Source organism: Nilaparvata lugens, chromosome 1, assembly GCF_014356525.2.
Source record: "Nilaparvata lugens isolate BPH chromosome 1, ASM1435652v1, whole genome shotgun sequence".
Taxonomy (NCBI): Eukaryota; Metazoa; Arthropoda; class Insecta; order Hemiptera; family Delphacidae; genus Nilaparvata; species Nilaparvata lugens.
The window spans coordinates 37,026,430-37,048,020 of record NC_052504.1 but is presented as its reverse complement, the minus strand read 5'-3'; the positions used below and the strand labels follow the sequence as shown (position 1 = coordinate 37,048,020).

The following is a 21,591-nucleotide window of genomic DNA, read 5'->3' as shown; positions in this document are numbered from 1 at the left end:
TCTAGGAGTTATTTCTTTGTAATAGAATTTTCAAATCAATATAAATTTAAATAGCTGCAGGTTTCCCTGAACAGCAATGCCACTTAGTTGATCTATTTTTCAACATTGAGTACTCAAATAATGTTGAGTAATGTTGTAGTGAATCGAAAATAATGGCTCTAGATTGAAAATTTTGATCTGTTCAAACTATCAATTCAGAAACGACTTTGTAATACCAAGATACAGTACTAACATTCGCTCTAGTGGATGAGGTTAAGGAATTACAAAAGTTCAGAAAATAAAGTGGAGTAATTGAGTCAGTATTTATAAAACCAGAAAGGAATTTATTGACGAATGATGAGTAATTCATGAATAATGAATTTTTTCAACCACAAAAAATCAATAATAAATTTACAGATAAGGAATCTTTAATCAGTTGAATCACAACATTTCTTACAAGTAACACTGTAAGCCAGTAGTTTAGATCTAATAGAATAGGTAGGTCCTTCAAATATATTGTTTTGATCTTGATTTTTGAAAAGGTGAAGTGAGAGTGATTGAGAATTGATTTAATGCCGACAAGGAAATCTTAGTGGTGAATTATCTCATTGTTGTTAAAAAAACTGTTTCTGCATCCTTTTGGAAATAGCCCATTCCCTTTGTAATAATCATTTATTCCATTCTATTTGAACCGATTGGTGAACATAAAGAACATTTAGAATGCCTAGAATGTTTCAGTGCTATGATGCTCTTCTTTGTCCTCTTGGGGACAAAAGCAGGGTAGCATCCATTGGAGAGGAGCTCTCACACGAGAGAAATAGGAAAGATTGGAAATACTTTGCAGCCTGACTCAGAACGTGAGATTTGTTCTGTTCTTTGGTGTGCTTTCATTCGGAGCTTGGAAGCTCTCGTCTTTCGATCGCGAATTCGCACTCCAATATTACACGGCTGAGAGAATATTCAGATTTATAAGAAACAGTTCAAATCAATGAAGATATAGAAATAAAGTATCACACAAGTACATTGAAAAACACATCTTCGATCTTCTGTTTCTGATAACAATCAACTTACTTCCAACATTGAGAAGTTTAATTTTAATTGATACCATGCATGTATTGTATTCTCAATAAAATTCTGAAAAATTTAAATATCCTCACGACCTACTGTGTTGCATTACAATTGTAATTAAATGTCTCGTCTTACTACATTGATAGATCTATTATGGTAGATAGCTGTTGTTTGAGCGAATAGTGTACGAGATTTTGTTGAATGTAAGGCTGAACTTGATAAACTCTACACCATCGTGTGTTGAGATCATGTTGTGACAATCAAAAACAACACATTTCTCATAATTTTTTCAAGAAAGAATGCAGGGTAACAATAGAAAAGAACAATTCCCGAATAATTATTTCCCAAGAACAAGTGCAGGGTGACAAAAACAACACCTTTTCCCTATTTGTGTTAGAACAAGTGTAGATCACTTGTGCAGGAAAAGGCCATGTGACATTGATGTACTGGTCAGTGCTGTATTTTCTTATTGAATAATACGGGGATGTTGATTTTTAATCAGATCAGAGTCGAGTGGGAGATGCTTCACATTGAACATTAATTGGCCACGCAACGGTCAGTGGATGGTCACCCCTCGAGTGGTTTGTAGTAGCATGCTACGCTGGCTGACCAGGAACACATGGTCATACTCTATTCTAGAACGGAATTCATAGCTATAGTTGTTCCAGCATGACATGCATCTGTCCTTCGATGATGCTGCAACATCTGTACAACAATTATTCCCCTCACCAACATCAACAATTACCGATGACCACTGAAGTCATGCTGCTTTTGAGTTATTGTCACTCGGCTTCCTGCAACTAGTGGGCGCGCGCATTTGAAAACCATTTTCGCATAATGTTATGGCGTGCTAATCAAACGACCCGAATGCAACTCGCAATTTATGTACTGGCAGATGAACACAGTATACTTCACAAATCAAAACTTCTCAATAGGTGGGATAACAAGTTGATCATCGGGTGAGACCCGGGAGTCTTCATTAATGTTGATTTATGTGTGTGGTTTTGGATGTAGTCCAATTATATTTGGGTCAGAAACTCAAAGATACGCATTCGTAAGATTACTTTCTGTTACTGATGAAACTGATCTATTTCTACTATACACAGTGAATTTCACTTAATCGTAATTCCAAATCTACTTAATTATTGTATTACCAGAGGCTCGATTGCATAATCCAATTTGTACTGCAATTTCAGTGTGGATAAAATGAGAAAGTCTTATTATAAATAATAATCATTTATGAGGCCAATGAAACCAAAATGGAGAAGGAAATAGAATTATTCCAATGCAATAGCTTTGAATAATATTCTCCTCATTAATTAAGAGGAGAATCAAAAGTACGAATATCATATCTTTCTTCTGTATATCATAAAGTATGGAGTCATCAGTATTCATATTGAATTATTTTTTAATTCTAATATCGTCGACATCTTTCGGTATTTTTATAAAGTTCAAATTAATTTTTCATCTCTGATCTTTGCTGCTTGGAATGACTCAGATATCGTTCATTGATCACCCATTTGACTTATAATTATCTAACACGTATTAAAATGATTGAGATATTCAATGATTACGGTTCGAGATCACTATGAAACAGATATTCTTAAAGACACTGTAATTATGTATAATTAACTCGTAAATTGATAATACTTAGATCCAACATTATTCGCACATCATCAAATCTGGCTTATTTTACTAGAGTGGATTATCAAATTTCGACTGGCACATTTCCCTTAATAGAGTTTACATCAATAACAACCGCTTAGTCAATCCAATCGAAGGATGATGATGAGCTTCAGTTAATGCAGCAGCAGCTTGATTGGAGCTGTGGCTTTACTGGCTTTCGATTTCTCCTGGGATCAGGGTGCATTCTGCATCGTATTACCGCCGGCAACGAAATTGGATTATCTCCAGCCAACCGCAAACGCATAAAATACTAGTCACCCATTTCTCTCAATCACTTTTGATCGTGCTCCCCATTCAGAGTGTTTTGCTTCTCTGAATAATCAGTGTTCATCTATCGCAAATTGAATTTATGCGTTATTCGAATGCAGTTTTTCACACGTTATTGGTAAGGCTTTTTTAGATTCTAGGAGGGGAAATATTCTGCATAATATGCCTAAGCCTATGTTCAAGACATTTTCGAAATGTTCCAGAAGTAATATTCTAGTTGTATATTATACAATTTTATCAATCCGTAGAGAAAGAACATTTGTCAGTCACCCCTAAAGCATTTCAATATTCATATTTTCATTAATATATTTGTACGATTCGTATAATTACTGAACAAAACTTATTTATGCAGAAATGTTTTCATGGAGAATGATTGTTGCACGTCTTATTATTTAGTAACTTCATACAGTATTTTATTTCCACTTCCACCTCATTTTTTTCCTAGTTCTCCTAGTATGCAGCTAGCTCATCTCACCTCGCTATAAATCTTAATTCCATTATTCAGTCTTAAGAATCATTCATTTTTTAAGCATTTTTGATCCGTTCATCTTTGAATGAATTTTCTACTACTCAAATTTTGCCGCTCTATTGATTGCCAACTCATTTTTGCCTTGAGATCTTCATTCACGTTCTTGCACGCTCTGTCTACTTGAAAACTCTCGTGATTTTTATATCCGCATACTCCTTTCAAACGAATAAAATCCTTGAATAAAAATACTAAGAAATTGTCAAAGTTTTATTTGATATTAATAATTACCACAATATAAACTTCTCAACTACACAAAAAGTGAATAAAATCCTTCTTAATCCAACATTTTTTCATTTTCAACTCTTTCCATGGACATTTTTCTATTTTCAGAAAACAATTTAGTTACTGTAAACACATGACGGTGATGTTGCTTAAGTGGCAAACTACTAACAAGTGTGCAACCCGCCTCTCCAATTCATTTGGATGACTTTTGAAGTGGTTGGAGTTGATGGCAGCCAAGTGACTTGCACGTGCATTGCAGCCTGGCAAACAATGGCGCTTGATTGGCGCTGCACCGTGTCGATGACTGGTAGATCGATTGGAGGACGGAAGTCGGTGCCGTGACATCTTGGTTGGAGGTCGATCCATCACGTTCGACAGGTTCCTCTTCCTGGGTCGGCCGCCCGGCCGCCGCCGCCGCCATGTGTTGAGCCACCCGGTTGCACCAGTACTACAAAGTGTTCGCGAGTTTCCGACTCTGCTGTTATTGTAACACTTCAATTCTGGATCGATCCAATGAAAGGGTGGACTGTAAAGGGTGGTTTTTGGATTGTATTCTGAATGATGCAAGTAATGAATGGAGAGAGGAAATGGCTGAGTTTGAATGTTAGAAAATAATGGAGAGAACGATTAACTTAAAAATGAAAGATTTGATTTAATGTGAAGTCGTTTTAATGTGATCCCAGTCGACCATGGCGGAGTAAAGTAGAGATTATATTGTAGAGAGCTATAGTGTATTGTCGAATTGAAGCGAACGTGTTTTAAAGAGAATTATTTTTTCATCTATCTATTTCTTATCATAGAGAATTTCAGACTGTAATGTAATCTACTCTGCCAAACTGAATTAGTTACTCTTCAGAATTCTTTCTGGAGAGTTCAGAAATTGACCAAATAATGTCAAGTATAGAAAATGTCAGCAATCACGAAAGTTCATAATAAGCCTTTCACAGGTTCTCTGGAATTTATTTGTAAAATGGCTCTTCTTTCTCCAGTCTTCTTTATTTATCTATTTCTTATTTCTTATTCCTAACGAGGATTTTCACAAGATTATCTTACTAAGATCATAACTGTGAATGTTCGAACAGACTGGTCTAGTTCAACCCTTAACGGGTAGATGTATATTCAATTCAAATATGAGAAAACGCCAATTAGCGCTTCATAGAAGCAGAATCGATCATGCGTATTTAGGACAGAACAGATTTTTCTCGTTTCCCCCTGAATTCACAAAAGGTGGTAGTTGCACATCTGCTTAACAAATACGCTCACTGTTCCAACAAATCGGACGTTAGCTTGTTAGCGACGCGTAAGCCTGTTCACACGTGCAGGAATAATTCCTAAAACATGGATTCTATGCATTATCAGCCGGGCTGGTCTGACAACAATGAGGCGCGCGAAGTGGGACAAAAGACTCGCAACCGGACAGCGGTCAGCTTCCCCCGTTTGGTCCAGATCAGGTTTTCGATGTCCTGCTTTGGAAAATCAATGAATTTCTGAATATCAAACAATGTCATATTAGAACTGAATTCTTACTGAAGTGGCAGAGACAGTTTGGTTGTGTAATATTGGAGGGAAAAAATCCAAACTTCGAAATAGCATAATAGGTTTCCAAAAGTTTATGAATAACTTCCTACTTAAATTACCTTGTTTAAACCCCAATATTGGAATTTTGAAACGTAAGGAGATTGATTAAAATATCATCAACCTTTCAAATAATATGATGTGAAAATTATGAGAACTGATCACACTACTGTGATTGAGTGAAGTTATATTATAGTGTATTATGAGATAAATCGAAATGAAAAATGGAAACATTCTTTATTAGGCGGCATCATTATAATAATTACTTGTAGAAATTATCGGATATTGATAAAGAGAATTTATTTCGTAGGGTTGCGTAGTTGTGTTACACCAACATAATTTAATAAGAATGGAATAATAGTAGAGAGTAGAATAATAGTATGGAATAATCGTATAATGTAGCATATCATTAATTGTTCCAAGTGTTTGTGTTTTGTTTCAATGTGGAAATTAGTGAAGAATTGGAAAGACTCACGTAACCTTTATTTGGACAATTTATTTTATGAAATTGGGATGAAAATTATATATTTTTTATATAGTCTGTTTCTTTGTCCTCAAGTTGATTGTAAATGATAAATAAATAAATATATTATACTTAAATTATTATTTTTTATTCGCAGGCCTATTTATCTTACTAAAATTATATTAGACTATATTATAGTGATATACCTCTGTCTTGAAACTGGCTATGATAGGACAAACACAGCCCAAAACAATAGATTTGTTTTATTTTCTGATTTTAGTGTAAAAAGGGAAACTTTTTTCTGCTCCGTTCTCTATGGTAGACTCAAAACAAAATATTGTTGGGATAGACAATTTGAGAATGAAATAAAGAGTTATAATAATGCTTTTTCTGAGAATTTTACATGATAATTAGGTAAAAAGTTGCATCTCACGTCCTCCTCTTGAACGTGTTTGCCGAAAACTGGTTTTGTTCGTTCCTCTGTGATTCATTGATGACACAAAAGGAATGCGATAAACTTCTATTGAGTGAACCTGCAGCCTGTAAAACTATTTTCTCGATACACGGATCCGCAAACTGCGAAAAGCGCTCAAAGAGATTGTTGTGGCGAAAACGTTGGACCGAAATTCCCGAACGGCTTCGCCACAAAACGTGACCGAATTGGGAAAGCACCGCAAACAAACCCCCGTTCACCAAACCTCCGTCAAACCCACTCCACACAAGTCTAGAGCTAGAAGCGAATTGTAGTAACCAGAAAACGCTTTTCATGTTGGCTATTCAATAATAGAAACCTTTTATTGTTAATCGAGTTATGTTGGAAATTTAATCGAGTAACAAGCCTGCTGTAGACTCTCGTTGGCTCAGAGGAACAGTTTGAAATGAGCTATTCTAAGTATTTACTATTTACTACTGTGACATCACATTTCATAAGCGGGCTGGCATAGCTCAAATTGATAGTAGCGAGCAGCAATATCGATAAGATAAGATGCCAGCCTGCTATTACTTCGGTTCATGCAGCTTTAATATAATAAAAATTCATTTCAATACCTTATTATAACTGTCAATGTATGTCAAGTTATATTTTAGTTATTATTATATACTCTCTCTCGGAAAGGTGTTCTTCAAATTATCCCTCTACCTCCATGTTCATTATCTAGTCCTCTTGCATTGAGAGTTCTCTCTTTTGCAATTGAGGGTTCTTACCCCCCACCATCATAACTTTGGGGAAATATTGGCTTACGGCGTTATCTGCCAGAGTAACGGGACTCTCTCCCGGCAACTGAGAAGGAGCTCGGCCTGTGTTTTTCGTCACTCTTCTCCTAGATTTCTCGGGACTCGCAATCGTAAAAGTGTGCGGATAATCGAAGTGAATAAACGGTTTAGTGAATACGCGTGTGAAAGAAGGCTGGCGGACAGAAGACTACCTAATGCTCTACCGGAGGATTGCTGTCCGGGGACGAATGCTTAAAAAAAATCGGTGAGTCCATTCCGATTTATCGAATTGAGGACCCTTAGGTCAATCCCAAAATCTTACACTACAGATAAACTATTCTATTCTAGTTTGAGATAACTATTCAAGTTATTGAGATTATATTCAAATCAATTGTGTTGAAACTGACTGCAGAGAGATCATATTCAGTATACTTAATGAATATGATAAATATGGAACGCTATTTTTATATAGTTTAGAAACGCTTTTCAAGTTTAGTTTAGTTTTCGTCATATAACACTACAGAATCAAGCAAAGCTTGTTAATATATGACACGTCAAAAATATTGAATACAGTACTCAAAAGAAGTAATAATAATGATAATTATTATTATTATCGTTTCCACATAGCCTAAAGCTGCGTTTACACCAAAGTTATTAACAAAATGTTAATAATTAATCCTTATAGATTCTATTAGATTGAACGGAACTTGACAAACACATATGTTCATCATGTATATGATAAGTTAGGTTAAGTTAAGTTATGTCCAACTTAATAGAATCTATAAGAATTAGGTTATTAACATTTTGTTAGTAACTTTGATGTAAAAGCAGCGTAACTATTACTCTGATTGTTCTCAATCAATCTGAATGAAATCAATGAGATCATTTAATTTATGTGATATTATTCCACTATTCAATAAACTAAGGTCATAAACTTTCCAATGGTTGGATAAACATCAATGTATCTGCAGTCTCAATATCCTTTTGGTGGAACTGTAGGTTCTATAATTATTTCACATCAATTCTGCATCTATCCACATTAAAGTCCAAGATAGCACCTCCTTACTCTCTCCTTGTCTGGCAACTACTATATTTCTATTATAGAAGAAGGATGAAACAAGACCAAATAGTGAAAGCAAAATAATTATAAAATTTTTCAACAACATTAATTTATTGATTTTCTTTGGACTATGACTATGAGAATACTCAGTAGGCCTATATATCGTTAATATTTTCTTCTAAGCCTCAATTTTCAACTTTTATACATAAATTTGTTTTTGAGTTTATTTTCATATCAATAATTGTGTTAAAAACTGACTGCTGTGAACTACTGGTTCAATATGAACCATTTATCAAAAACATGAATAATTTGTGACTAGAGTGACTTCCTTTCAAGCCAAGAGTATTCAAAAAAATATCCTACAATAGAATCTCAGTCTTTGAGAAATGAATAGAAGATCTAATCAGTTTGCTCAGTCTTTGAGAAATGAATAGAAGATCTGATCATTTTTTCTGCATATCATTGTGTACTTCAGAAAAAACAATGCTAGGTGGATTGGCAATGAATTGAATTGAATCACACACTTGGATGAGCCGAAAATAATAGGTCAATGACTTGATTATGCACCTCATTTGTTACGCAAGTTATAAATTTTTATAATTATTTTTAACAGGTTTGAGCAGTCAGTTGTAATCACAAAATCAAATAGGAAATCAACGCAACTATATTTACAAAAGTATACAGAATATTTACAATATAATCTCTATAAAAATAGGTTCTATCCCTACCAAGGTATTTGGTTGAATACCTTATACAGTATATCTGCTAATTTTATAAATAGATATAGAAGAAATTTCATTATTACAAGAATACAATCTTCAATATCAAATAATGACCCACTTTGGAAAGTGTTTGAATGTCGAGTCTTTCATGAGAAATTCAGTCTTTTATGAGACGATTGTCAAGAAAATCATGGCCCAAACAAATTGACCGTGAAAAATATAACAATAATTATCAACTTTATCTACATTATTTGAAGCAATTGAAAAAAACTATTAATTTACAGGAAATTATCATGATCATAATTTCTCCAATCAATTGAGAGCTTTGCAAAACTTTAATAATGAAAACTGCAACTGTCTTATTGTACTTCAGTAATTTAACGCTAATCATCTAAAACTTTCAATAAAAAATATCTGCAATAGCAGAAATTGACTAGTATAAATTTATCACTATTTGATTGTTTGACAACACATGTCGAGTTAATAAGCGACCTCGGCGCCCCACGGTCTGTAGGGTTTCATCTGAGAGGAAACCTGGTTGGAATTGGGATGATGAGGGGAGTAGTTTTGGTGGGATATGTCGTTGGGATTCTGGTGATAACCGGAGGGTTGATGGGGATGATGATGATGATGAGTTTGGTGGTAGGGAGGGGTTTGTTCCTGGTGATGATTGCTGGTGGAATGGTGTTGGTAGAGAGCGTTCGACGCCGACGACGACATGGATACGGGTGTGAGGGGGGTGAGGGTGGTTTGAGAGGAGGAGACGGGGGGAATCGCTGAAGGCGTTGACGGCGAGGATGCTGCTGTTTCGCAGGATGTGTCAAACGACGAGTTCCCTGTCGAATCCAACTGACTTTGGTGCTGATTCTGATGCTGATTCGAATTATTCTGATGATGTTGCTGTTGCTGTTGCTGATGCTGATGTCCTGCCGGCGTGACCGCCTGGCCGTGCGGCGGGTACCATGCAGACTGCTTGCTTGCCAACTCCCTCTGCGCGGCGAAGCACTGCAGATGTGACATCAGGCGCAGCCTCAAAGGATCCTGGATGTCGAGTCCCTCCACCGTTACCAGGTAGCGGGCAACTTCGGCCGCGCACTCTCTGAAGCCGATGTTGTGGTAGTCCATTGCAAACTTGGATGGATCGTAGGCCAGTGCATCTAGACCTGTTTTCAACAAAGAACGTTCTATTAAATTCTGAAATTACCTTGTCAAATTTCAGAAAATATATTAATGCCACATATCAAATGGAAAAATTATTATTGATATATCGATATCATCTCTATCATAAGAATTATAAAACCATCGACATAAAAATCTCACTTACAAAGTAAGTGATGATTACATAATTTGATGCATCACAAAACGAATAAATTGATTACATAATGTGAAATGATTTCTACGATTCTGCATCTACAATAATATTTATTATTGGGTTTTTATTTCAGGTATCGAATGAATAATGGGCCTGTATATTTCCTTTTCAAATATCATCTGCTAGTTCATTGTTCATCTCTTTTCTGACTTGGAGTGATATTGGATGGGGTAGATTTAAATCAGTTTTTTCAGTGAGTTTCACTTTAAACTGTTTTATTAATTATTTCATATAAATAAAATAAATTCCTCCCATTAAAACAATGCTGACAGTTAAAAGTGGATCTTACTATAAACGATTCTCTAATTGGATATTCTAAAACATAATTTCATTGACTCATCGGAAAAGTTCTCATAGGCAACCGATTAATGTTCGAAGCCAATCAATTCAAGCTTCAGTCATCCGATCGATTGCTGCAAAGTGCAAACCAAGGGGTTGGGAATGTTCTATCTTTTCAATGCGTGGGAACCAGTTAAGACCACTCGTTCACAAGTCTATTCCAACTAGTGTTGACAAATAGGTATAATTATTTTATATTTTGGCTTGGGTTTTGGGCTTTCGATAATTTCTAAATAATCATGGAGTATCCACGTTCAACTAATATAACAATGCAATGGAGCTGTTTGAACAAAAGTTGAGTTTGGTGCAAGTCAAATAAACAGCTAGCTTTCAAATGATGATGGCTGGGAAGATTTCATGGTTCTCATTGAGGGATTTACGGCTGGTAAGCCGAAGGGATGTTAGGGCGGGAGGCGGTGGCTGAAGGGTGGGATAAAGGGCTGTTAGGGCTTGGTTGACTGCCTGCATTGTACCGTGAGAACTAGGACGAGAGCTGAGTTCTCCTCTCTCGCTCCCTCGCCCTTCCCACTCAAATAAAGCACCAATTCGCAACAATTAATGTGAGTGTGTGTGGGTGAGCGGATATTCAGATTTCATATGACTGCTATTAACGTTTTGATTCATAATTTATACATTATTATTATTTTACATTTTCGACTTTAGAATGGATAGCAAATAATGTACGTTCTATGAGCCTCATAATATTTTTATATTCGTGTCTGGTGACGCTATTCTGAAAGGGTTCGTGTTATGTACAAAGTTAGATTCTCATTGATTTGCAACATTGGTGAATAATTTCAAGTTGTCTATGTCTGAATAATTTGAATGTTATCAATAATTTGAATTTTATGAGATGAATGTGATCTGCTTGAAATATTATTAATTGTTCATGCTCTGTTTGCAATAGAACCACTATACCACCAAAAATATTCAAAATTTAAATAGGAAAATATGATGATTTGAAATGTACAGCCTACTTCCAAGTAAGTTCAACAATGTGGCTAGTTCTTCTTTTACTTCGATCAGAATTTAAAACTGATGTTTATAGTATCATTTCACTTATGAGTTAATGTCTGGTGAGAACTATTATGGCAGCTGGTTGAATAGGGAGTGGATGATTACTATACTGTATATAGTAGCGATATGATGGTAGTAGGCCTGTGGGTCATTACTTTCCACCGCCCCCTCAGTAAAAGAAAAGTTTGCCGGTGTTTGACCTTGGCTCTCTTCGCAGTTGGCCAGAACAGTTTTATCTGAGGCGTGAGAATATTTGCTGTGTCCACCGGACCGGAAGTTGGTTCAAACAGAACGGAAACGCAGTCGGTCTTGTACCAGCTAACAGCAACAGGTGTCTGAGGAGCCACCATAACATTATCATCCCTTCATTCAGTAGCACCTGGATGAGCACTGAGCACTCAGCACTGTACAACTCTGCTCTGCTCTTCCTATTCTACCTGCCCGCTCTTATCCGATCTCATTATCCTTCATGCTGAGCTGACAATTTATGCTCCTTGGAGTACCGCTTGGTTGGGAATGAGAGTTGGACGCCCTTCCATTATCATCATACATTTTTTACTTTATGAAACTGTTTTCTGTTATTCACTTTTTTGTTATTGTTGCTCTTTAATGTCTCAAATTATTCGACCATCATTGAACTCATCAAACAGTTTTTCTCTTGCTCTCATCAAACATTCTTTTTCTTTTGCTCTCATACTAATTGACTATATAGTGACTTATAGATAACTATTTAGGGAAACCCATGACACCTTCAGAATTATTCAATTACAAGAGAAAAAATAATTGAATATAATGGAATATTTATTAACAATTGATACTATACTGTAACTGTACATTGAGAGAAATTATATTATAACTATGAGCAAAGACAGCTTGAATCTTAGCTTTTATTATGTTATCTGTGCTATAAAGTCAAGTGAAAATGGAAGAAGATTAGAGGTAGAGTGCGAAAAGATATAAGAGTGAATCTACACGTATTATATTAATTTTCTTTGATAGTTGATCAGTTATATTGGAGGAATGATAGAATTCTATCGCAAAAGCGATTGAATTACGCTCCGTTTAATCATTTGAATAACAAACCATATCATATTATCACTCATTATATAAGAACCCTTACTTCTTGCACATTGATAATATTGATAAGCTTTATACATTATGATGAAGATCTATTTAGAGATGAAAATATTTGGTATTCTATTGAATCAATATATCAACCACATATATTTCATGATTATCCATCATTCTTTCAATCGGTTGTGCATTTTTCATGTGATAATCATTTAGCAACTGGGGATGGATGAGCCTACCTTTGGAATGTAGCACCTTGAGATGGTCAACGGTGAGTTGGAGTATTTCGGCCTTCTCCAGTTTGGCAGAGCCCTGCTTCTCGTAGGCGGAGGGCACGAGGCGTCGCAACTCCAGCAGGCTGTTGTTGATGCGGTCTCTCCGCCGCTTCTCGATTATGCCGCGTCGCTTCTTGCGGCTCAGCATCTGACAGCTGTCCGCTTCACCCGGCGATGGACATCTGAAAAAAAATTCACATCATAATTTAGTCGACATATAGAGTCTACACTCTATACATAAAATAAATGAATCTGTTTGCATCATCAAAGAAAGCTGAACGATCTGGTTTTATTAACAAAGGAAAGTGAACGTGGTACAGATATAGTAGAATCGATATCAAAGTACCCTCTAAAAACTTCCAGATAAATAACAGTACTCAAAACCAAATACGTTAATAATAAAACAGCTTCTTTATCAATTTTGCAATGTTTGATATTCCTTGATAATAGACATTCACAGACATTCTGATTGAGGGTTGATTGAATATGAAATAAATTTTCGTTATAGTGAAACTGCACATATTCATAAATGAATGGTTTTCGTCTGCAATTAGTTCAATTGAATATTATGAATGAATTGATATTATATTATGATTTCTAGTTCTGATTGCTGTCAAGTATGATTGGTGTAAGAAATGACACGAGTGGCCATGGACTATAGAGCAAAACTTTTGAATGAGCGCCCCTTATTACAACTCTTGATTAATATTGTGCTGGAACAACTATGATATCAATCTCAGAAGCTGATAGGAGTCTATGTTGACGTTTTTTTGTGGTCATAACAAAATTGATAAGTTAAAAGAGAGCATGAAACTCGTGATGATTTTTCCAGTAAACGAGCTGGTTGTCAGCAAAAATTAATAGTCAGTAAAAATGTAATTCAGGTTTATCGAGTTTGTTTCTTATTGAAAATTGTGTTAATCAGAGTGCAAGTTAAGCAAAGGACTTAATTGATCAATATAAAGCAAACTTTTCTATTTCAAACCCCTATTTAAATTCTTCTGTGATGAACAGTGAATTTTATTCCATTTTTTTATGAGTTATTTTATGAATATCTGAAAATTTTCATTCGATTGGCGTTCCCTTGGTCTATTGTTTGTCCCCAACCCTTTTACTTCTAGAAACGTCTTAACCATGGAATTTCAAATTATTTCTGTTGAGCAGACTCAGCTATGACATTAAAAGGGTTCTCCAAACTTTGACTGATATTGAAGTTTTCTTTTATATAACACTGAGGCTTTTTTGCGTCCTATTTATTCATTTATAGCAATATGGGAGCACACAAGAAAATCCAAAAATGCTCCCCATTCAAGATATATAAAATAATCACAATACAAATAAATTTAATTGATTGCTTAGGCGAAAATAAGTAACTATCCGATTATTTTTAGTGAGAAAAAATAAGATAATATTATTAGAATGTAATAAGGAAACGAAGAAACAACTATGAGTAGAATCCAGGACTAAGAATCAGGTGGAAGAAGTTACGTCACTCCATGTAAGATGAAATATATTGAAGTCAAGCGTAGAAAAAATAAGAGTTATTCCATAGTATGAGTTAATTGTATGAAAAATTTCATCAAAAATGAAATTATTGACCAAACCTCTGATTTGAAAAAAATAATAGTGAACAATAGTTTTGAATACATATTATAATCATTTACTCGTATTGAATCTGACAAGCCGACTAGTAAGAAATAGAACTCTAAATTGTTCACTATCTCATCCAGGTTAAAACTACTATACCGAAAAAAAGGAATGAACTGGATATAATTGAAATGATAAATCCTTAAAATTGTCTACTCCACGAGTTAAAAATACATTTATCACAAAACTATTCACATTCACACTTGATCAAGCTTACACAATATCATCACTCAATCGCTACTCGTACTTTTATTCCTTGTCGGACACTTTTTCTAATTCACTGATACAATTGGATTTTCTCAATCGACACACAACACTCAACTTGTATGATGACACTGGTGTTGATTACTTACTGGTCCTTGGACGACTCCTCGGAAAAGGCGTCGTCGCAGTCGTCACTTTCTGAGAGAGCCCTCTTAGCCGGGGGCGGCTGCTGGTGATGCAACATACCGCCTCCAGGATGACGAGGCGGCGGCGGCGGCGGAGTGGGCCAGGGAGCAGCATAGCTGCTCCAGTGAAGTGGGTCGGAGGCAGCGGTGGGCTGGGGGGGCTCCGGTGCCCCCCGGGGTACAACTACTCGCCACAGGGTGGGTCACGTGGGTCCAGGCACAACAAGTGGGATGCGAGCGGGTGAACGTCGTTCGAACGAATGCTGGAAACGTGGCGACCGTCGGCCGGCATCACGCTCGCTACGCGTGTGCGTGCGTGAGTGCGTGTGCGTGGTGGGGATGACTGACACGCTCCCGCCGTGGGAACCAACTACTACCCTTCATTCAACACACTATCATACGTATACAAATATACACCCTCCTCGTTGCACCGGTATTGTACTAGCACCTCTATCCTACTTCACTACTTTACTATACATCGACGTACTGTAGGCCTACTTTGGTGTTTCACTGGAGCTCTTCCTTCCTTGCTTTTCTTGCTGAAGTGAAGACGGCGGCCGGCCACACTCAATAACTTATAGATGAAGGCAAAGATTCTAGAGCCGCACGCAGTCACGTGTGTGAGTGTGTCAACGTCGCTCGCCGTTTAATTCATCCGTGTTAACACGTCGTGAACACTTGTTAACGTGGCAACAAGTGCGATATGAAATAATGATTTTAACTGTAAGATGAATAGGCTATTGGTGATTTTTTCAAAGTTCTGTTGATTCTTATCGAAGGCTGAACAATTTTGGTAGTTATATCCACTACAAACGAATTGTTTGGAGCACAGATGTGGATTTTTCTTCTAGCATAATATGTATGAAGAAAAATAAAAAAGCTGCCATTGAACGTTTACACGTTTATGAAATTGTATGTTTGTTCGTGTGAGCTCTAGAGTGTGCATAAATCCGGATTTCGGTGTTAGTAGATTACGAACTCTTATATAATATGAAGCTTATTATTAAGAATAAAGAATATTTTTATAGCTATTGCAGTATATTCAGTATATTCAACTTGTGATTGGCCGCTTAGTGAGGGTGGTTGGTGGTTGATGAGTGGTGACACGAAAACTTTGGTCTATTTAATATCTGGTTCAATATGAAAATCTCTTACCCAAAGACTCGAAATATATATAAAACTATGATACTTTTCATCTTTTTTTCAGCATGATTTTCAGTACTGACGCTCAGTTATATGGCTTATGTATGCATTATCATCAGCAGCAGAAAAAGCAACAATTACTCGTTTCATTTGTAAGACGCTGTATCATATTATTTCCGTATATAACTTATGTATGAAATTTCTTCATCACCCGGGCTTGCTTAAATTTTAAAAAATGGTTCTGTAGTAGACACTACTCTATACAGAATATATGATGCTGGGATTTTATAACTTCTCCACATTGTAAAAGTTTAACTATTCTCAATATAATTCGTTCCAAAACGATTTCTGAATGGAAACATTTTACGTACTCCATACTTTCACATCGATTTGTGATCTGAAAACGACCATATTTTATGATAATTGACCGAGTGAAGTGAGGTCTAAAGCTGCGTTTACACTGTGTAACTTTGTTGTAAAAAATTGGTTATATAACAACTTTAACAAAAATGTTATGAATTTATCTAACTTGTTACATGTAACTTCGTGTTTTAAAACATAATTTAGTGTTATTAAAAATGTTTTTCCTTTAGCTACGTTTAAACTGTGTAACTTTGTTATAAAACGTTAAGGTTATATAACAACTTTAACAAAAAATGTTATAAATTCATGTAACTTATTACATGTAACTTGTTGTTTTATAACATAATTTCGTGTTTTATAACAAGTTTTTCCTTTCCCGCATGAAGTTGGTAAAGATCAAAGGAAAAGTATAACTTTTTGTTAAATGTTACATGTGTTATAAGAACGTTTTACTACTTATAACATGTTACAAGATATAGAATGGAGTTGAAATTGGTGGTGGGGGAAGTAGCTGAATCATCAGCTGCTTACAGGCGCGGATCCAGGACCCTAAACCTATGGGGTGGTCGTCCAGGGGACCCCCACCTGAAAATTGTTGAGTCTTTTAATCGAAAACAACATTTGAGAGCTTCATTTGTTGAAATTGACTAGATTTTTGAACTTTTTCATTTCAATGCTTAAGTCATGATACTTATTTCTGCAACTACAGTACTTTAAATATACACTGGTTCTTGCATTTTATATTGTAGTTCTGATTTTCAATATATTGTTTGGGTACATAAATTCCCTTGTGCTAGATACAGAGTGGCCCAAAAACCTTGTATTTTCGGTTAATTTTCCAGCTTTAAGTTATTTCCGCCAAATCCTGTAATCGATTAGAAAAATTTGCTCCCGTCTTTTATTTAGATTATGAAATTCCTAATAAAATGAGATTATTCGGAACTTTCTATCCTCAATGAGTACTGAGTTACAATTATTCAAAAATAAGTAAAATTAGATAAAAAGTTAATTTTGATGAATTTTAGTTTTCGATCTACAATATCTTCCGATTGTCACCATTTAAATGTATAATTCAAGATTCCTCTGAGCGTAGTTTTGTGCTCTACAGGCTCTATCTTATATAGATTTCCAGGTAAACCTGACAACAATGATCCTTGTATTTTGGAAAACACCTGAGTTTTAGCTTCATTCATCATCAGCAACTCATCACATTCAGATTTCGCACCATGATATAAGTTCATTAGATAATGTTCTATGAGAATCACCCGTTATATGCTCTTAATTTAGTGGAGATGCGCGCATAAGGACACCTCAAGAATCAAAACTTCAAACACTCATAACTTTTGACACAATGATCAGATCTCATTGTAACACAGCTCATTCTTCTCAGCATGTCAAGGCGGTTCCAAATCACGCATTATGAGTGAAATTCGATCAAAAAATAGAAAATTCATCCTTGAGTGAAGGCTTCTTCAAACAGTATTTCAATTCTCAAAAAATGACCAATTTCCATATTCAAAGCTGCATATTGTGAAATACTTCAGATAAAATTTCAAAATGTGGAAAATTATTTCCTCTTTCAAGTACAATGAAGAATACTCTCGATTCCAGTATTATTAGAAAGTTACAACCGATTTTAAAAAGGTGATTGCAGTTTTTCATTCTTTCGCCATTTTTCTGTTAATCAAGATTCTGATACATCATAGAAACTCATGATTGATTCCAAATTGTAGACAATCATCCTCTACGAGCTCATAATTGCCTAAAATTCATCTTGAATTACTGTTCCCTATCATAGCCTAGACCGTTAATTTATGAGAAAAGTATCTTCCATCTCTTGATTTTTTACGATCGAATCTTACATTACGATCATATTCTTCCATGTGCAGCAACTAAAATAGGAGAAAAAAAATCAAATTCAATTCTAAAATTCAAGATGAAGTCTTTTTTATAATAATGGGTTACTGAGATACCTACATAGCTCTGATTTGTCATTTCTTTGTGTCTTGAAGTACTGGTTAATCTACACTCAGGGATGAATTTCATATTTTTCGATCGAATTCGACTCATGAATACTCATGAAGCATTTTTTTGAACCGCCTTGACGAGCCGAGAAGAATGAGCTGTGGTACAATGACATCTGATCATTGTGACAAAAGTTATGAGTGTTTGAAATTTTATCCTTGAGGTGTACCCTACTTATGCGCGCCCGAGGGAAAAAAATTGATGTTTTAAGCGTTATTAATGTTATTTGAATAATCTTTATTGATCTATATCAAAGTATAATCAGTTTCCCTTCGAAAATTTCATACCAAACTCATCGGAAGTTCAAAATATGTTTTCAATCGGTAAAAGAAGTGATAAGTTTTAAATTTCCAATATATTTCCAAATAATTTTCAATAAATAAGATAGGACTATAAAGTTTGTTTATAATCTTAATGGGGGACTTTTACCACGTGACAGTCAATGACCAACCTTGGGTAATATAATTACTCTGGAGACCAACAAACTGATGCTTATGTTTCATAACATATTACAAATTCCTTTTTGTCAATCAAACTTTTGTTGTATAACAAAAGTTTTATAACTTATTTTTCCAACAAAAGTTACATATAACCTGTTACATACAACAAAGTTTTTTAACAAAGTTACACAGTGTAAACGCAGCTTTAGATTCAAGTCGACGGTTTGGCATTTCTCTTAATGTTTAAATGTTTATATGTTGCGCATTTACGGCGAAACGCGGTAATAGATTTTCATTAAATTTGACAGGTATGTTCCTTTTTGAATTGCGCGTCGACGTATGTACAAGGTTTTTGGAAATATTGCATTTCAAGGATAATATAAAAGGAAAAAGGAGCCTCCTTCATACGCCAATATTAGAGTAAAAATCATACTATAGAATTATTATTCATCATAAATCAGCTGTCTAATGGACTATAATACTACCCGTTCAAAAACATCGAACATCTTGAGAATGTATCTTTCCATCAACGTTGTAGACAGTTGCAGTCAGACCTGATAACAGCACTCACACTCACATTCCGGGACGACCAAAGACCTTAAAGAGATATAGACCCACAATGCCTATGCCTTCCCAATGATAGCTCTTACTTGAAATTGAAGGCCGCAATTGGAGTATTTAAGCACGAGATATTATATCTATATATTTGTAATATTATAGATTACAAAGGCATTGGTATGTAATAATCTTATGGATTGCCCCCTCAATGGCCGATTTCAATTCCAAGTACAACACTAGCGCTGCATGAGACTCACATGCATATTCAAGGTCTTTGGGGACGACACGTCACGGTACGATAGGATATAAAGCTCTACGTTTATCTAGGATTTTTTCTAGACATTTTAAATTGATGAATTATTTTTTAATTTTTGAGAAAACATAACAACAGGTCAATGTGACTTACTGAGAGCGAGGTCTACTGTTCACAGAACTACTAGTATTTTGAACCCATATCTTGAAAATGATTGAATACTGTGATCTCAATAAATCAGGGGATATCATTCCCTCTCCCGAACCCATGAAAACACCCTCCTGAATTAAGATTTGAAAAATCAGCATCTACCCCCCTCCGTATAGGAAAACTTTTCCAAGATTTGATTATGAACCCCCTTCCATTGAATTTCAATGACACAGTCTGCCTCCAAACCCCAGAATGAATGAAACGAACTTTTCTAAAGAAAAAAATGTATAATTTATTAACAAGGGAATTCATCATAGTCTTTTGCATATCATCAGCAGATATTCCAACATCTTCACAGGAAATATTTAGAGATGAAATTTCACGAGTGAATGAGGGAAATGTTTCTATAGACATTACGACTCTGTATTCTCCATCATTAACCTCGAATTATGAAAGGTAAATTATAAATGAAATTCTGAAGTGAAAACCCTTGAAAAATCTAAAGGTGAACTTCAGTGAACTCCCAAACGAGAATAGCCATTGAGTAGAGCCTGTCATGCACTTTGGTAATAATAGCACTTGAGCCATTGATTTCAAGAGGCTCTTTTCTCTTTCCTCAACCACGTTCTCTCATGTTTCATCACGTTCCCTCAACTCGTTCTCTCGCATTCTCTCCTTCACTTCAATATAATCTACTAATAGAGTTTAAACCTTCCATCACTCTCACACAGACAGCTAGAAACCTTCTTTCTTTTTGTTCGTTTTTTATAGTGGAGAGACCGCTAATTTGATTAGCTGTGTAAAAAACTGTTCTTCTCCTCAACAGTATTCTCATTTTAAATTGAAAAACATTTATAGAGTCATCTGAATTGAGTTTTTACTTGAATCATCTACAATTCAATAAATTTTGCCAAACCTTATGACATTGATTTTTTAATTCATCATTGATTGAATGAAACTGAGAGGAAGAAAGTATTGCGGAGCAATGACCAGATTGGTTGAATATAATGTAGTGTGTATTATGAATTTATTGTAGGTTGTATTATAAAGTTTGCTTTAGACAATTTATCATGAAAAATCCTGGTCTACAATTTATTCAATTGGTCTTTGCACAAAGCGATATACTATTGGATGTCAAATTCCCGTTAGCACGTACGTCTTTTAAATTTGACCGCGATTAAGCGACATTATTGCTGAAATATGTACCATATAAATGTTGCGAAATGAATTAAGAAGGAATCAGATTTGAATCAGAATCAAAATTCATTCAATGGGATCAACATATTCACAGTAATAGAGTAATGCATGAAAAATGATAGATGAATCTACTACATTCTTAGAGCCGTAACAGAGTAACCAATGAGTAGAGGTGTTTTTGAACGGGCTTTTTTCACGGTTGAACAGTCAATATACTTCCGTAAGGTCCCCAAGATTCCAGTTTGAAAGATTTTTTCCGTTATTGACGACTTTCGTCTACAGTCTACACTATTGTACAATGTGTACAAGATCAGGTTCGTTTATCTGCTGCGCACCACAACCTGTCGGAGGAGAAGAAGAAGGTTGCTGAGTATGACGCCGCAGTTTAGCGCGGCAAAAAAACCGGAGAAGGGGAGAAGAGATGAACGGAACCACTACCTGTATAGAGTCACAGGGGCTGAGCTACTTCCGAGTAGGAAATGCATAATATCTTGTGGGGAGCAACAGCGGATCAGGGTAAAAGCATAGCACTATATAGTAAATGGATATAGTTGTATGGATAAGAGCAG

General features: G+C 35.4%; 2 protein-coding genes across 5 annotated transcripts in view; one reads left to right on the top strand and one right to left on the bottom strand.

Moving 5' to 3' along the window:
• Positions 1-21,591, top strand: part of LOC111043328 (gamma-1-syntrophin) — a 127,159-nt gene that overhangs the window by 22,103 nt on the left and 83,465 nt on the right. Inside the window, exon 1 of one of the 3 annotated variants that reach the window (XM_039420745.1) lies at positions 7,082-7,266. The exons of the other annotated variants lie outside the window; for them this stretch is intronic. The gene's annotated coding sequence lies outside the window, so the exon portion shown is untranslated. Of the gene's footprint in view, positions 1-7,081; positions 7,267-21,591 lie in introns of those variants that run through there. 3 annotated transcript variants of the gene reach the window in all.
• Positions 8,708-21,591, bottom strand: part of LOC111064387 (hairy/enhancer-of-split related with YRPW motif protein) — a 48,109-nt gene continuing 35,225 nt past the window's right edge. The window contains exons 1-3 of one of the 2 annotated variants that reach the window (XM_022352110.2): positions 14,858-15,468; positions 12,822-13,039; positions 8,708-9,946 (exon numbers count right to left, since the gene is read on the bottom strand). In XM_022352110.2, the coding sequence (XP_022207802.2) occupies positions 9,264-9,946; positions 12,822-13,039; positions 14,858-14,952 (996 nt within the window). In that variant the 5' untranslated portion in view covers positions 14,953-15,468 and the 3' untranslated portion in view covers positions 8,708-9,263. Of the gene's footprint in view, positions 9,947-12,821; positions 13,040-14,857; positions 15,469-21,591 lie in introns of those variants that run through there. The other variant, XM_039420781.1, reaches the window with a different exon arrangement.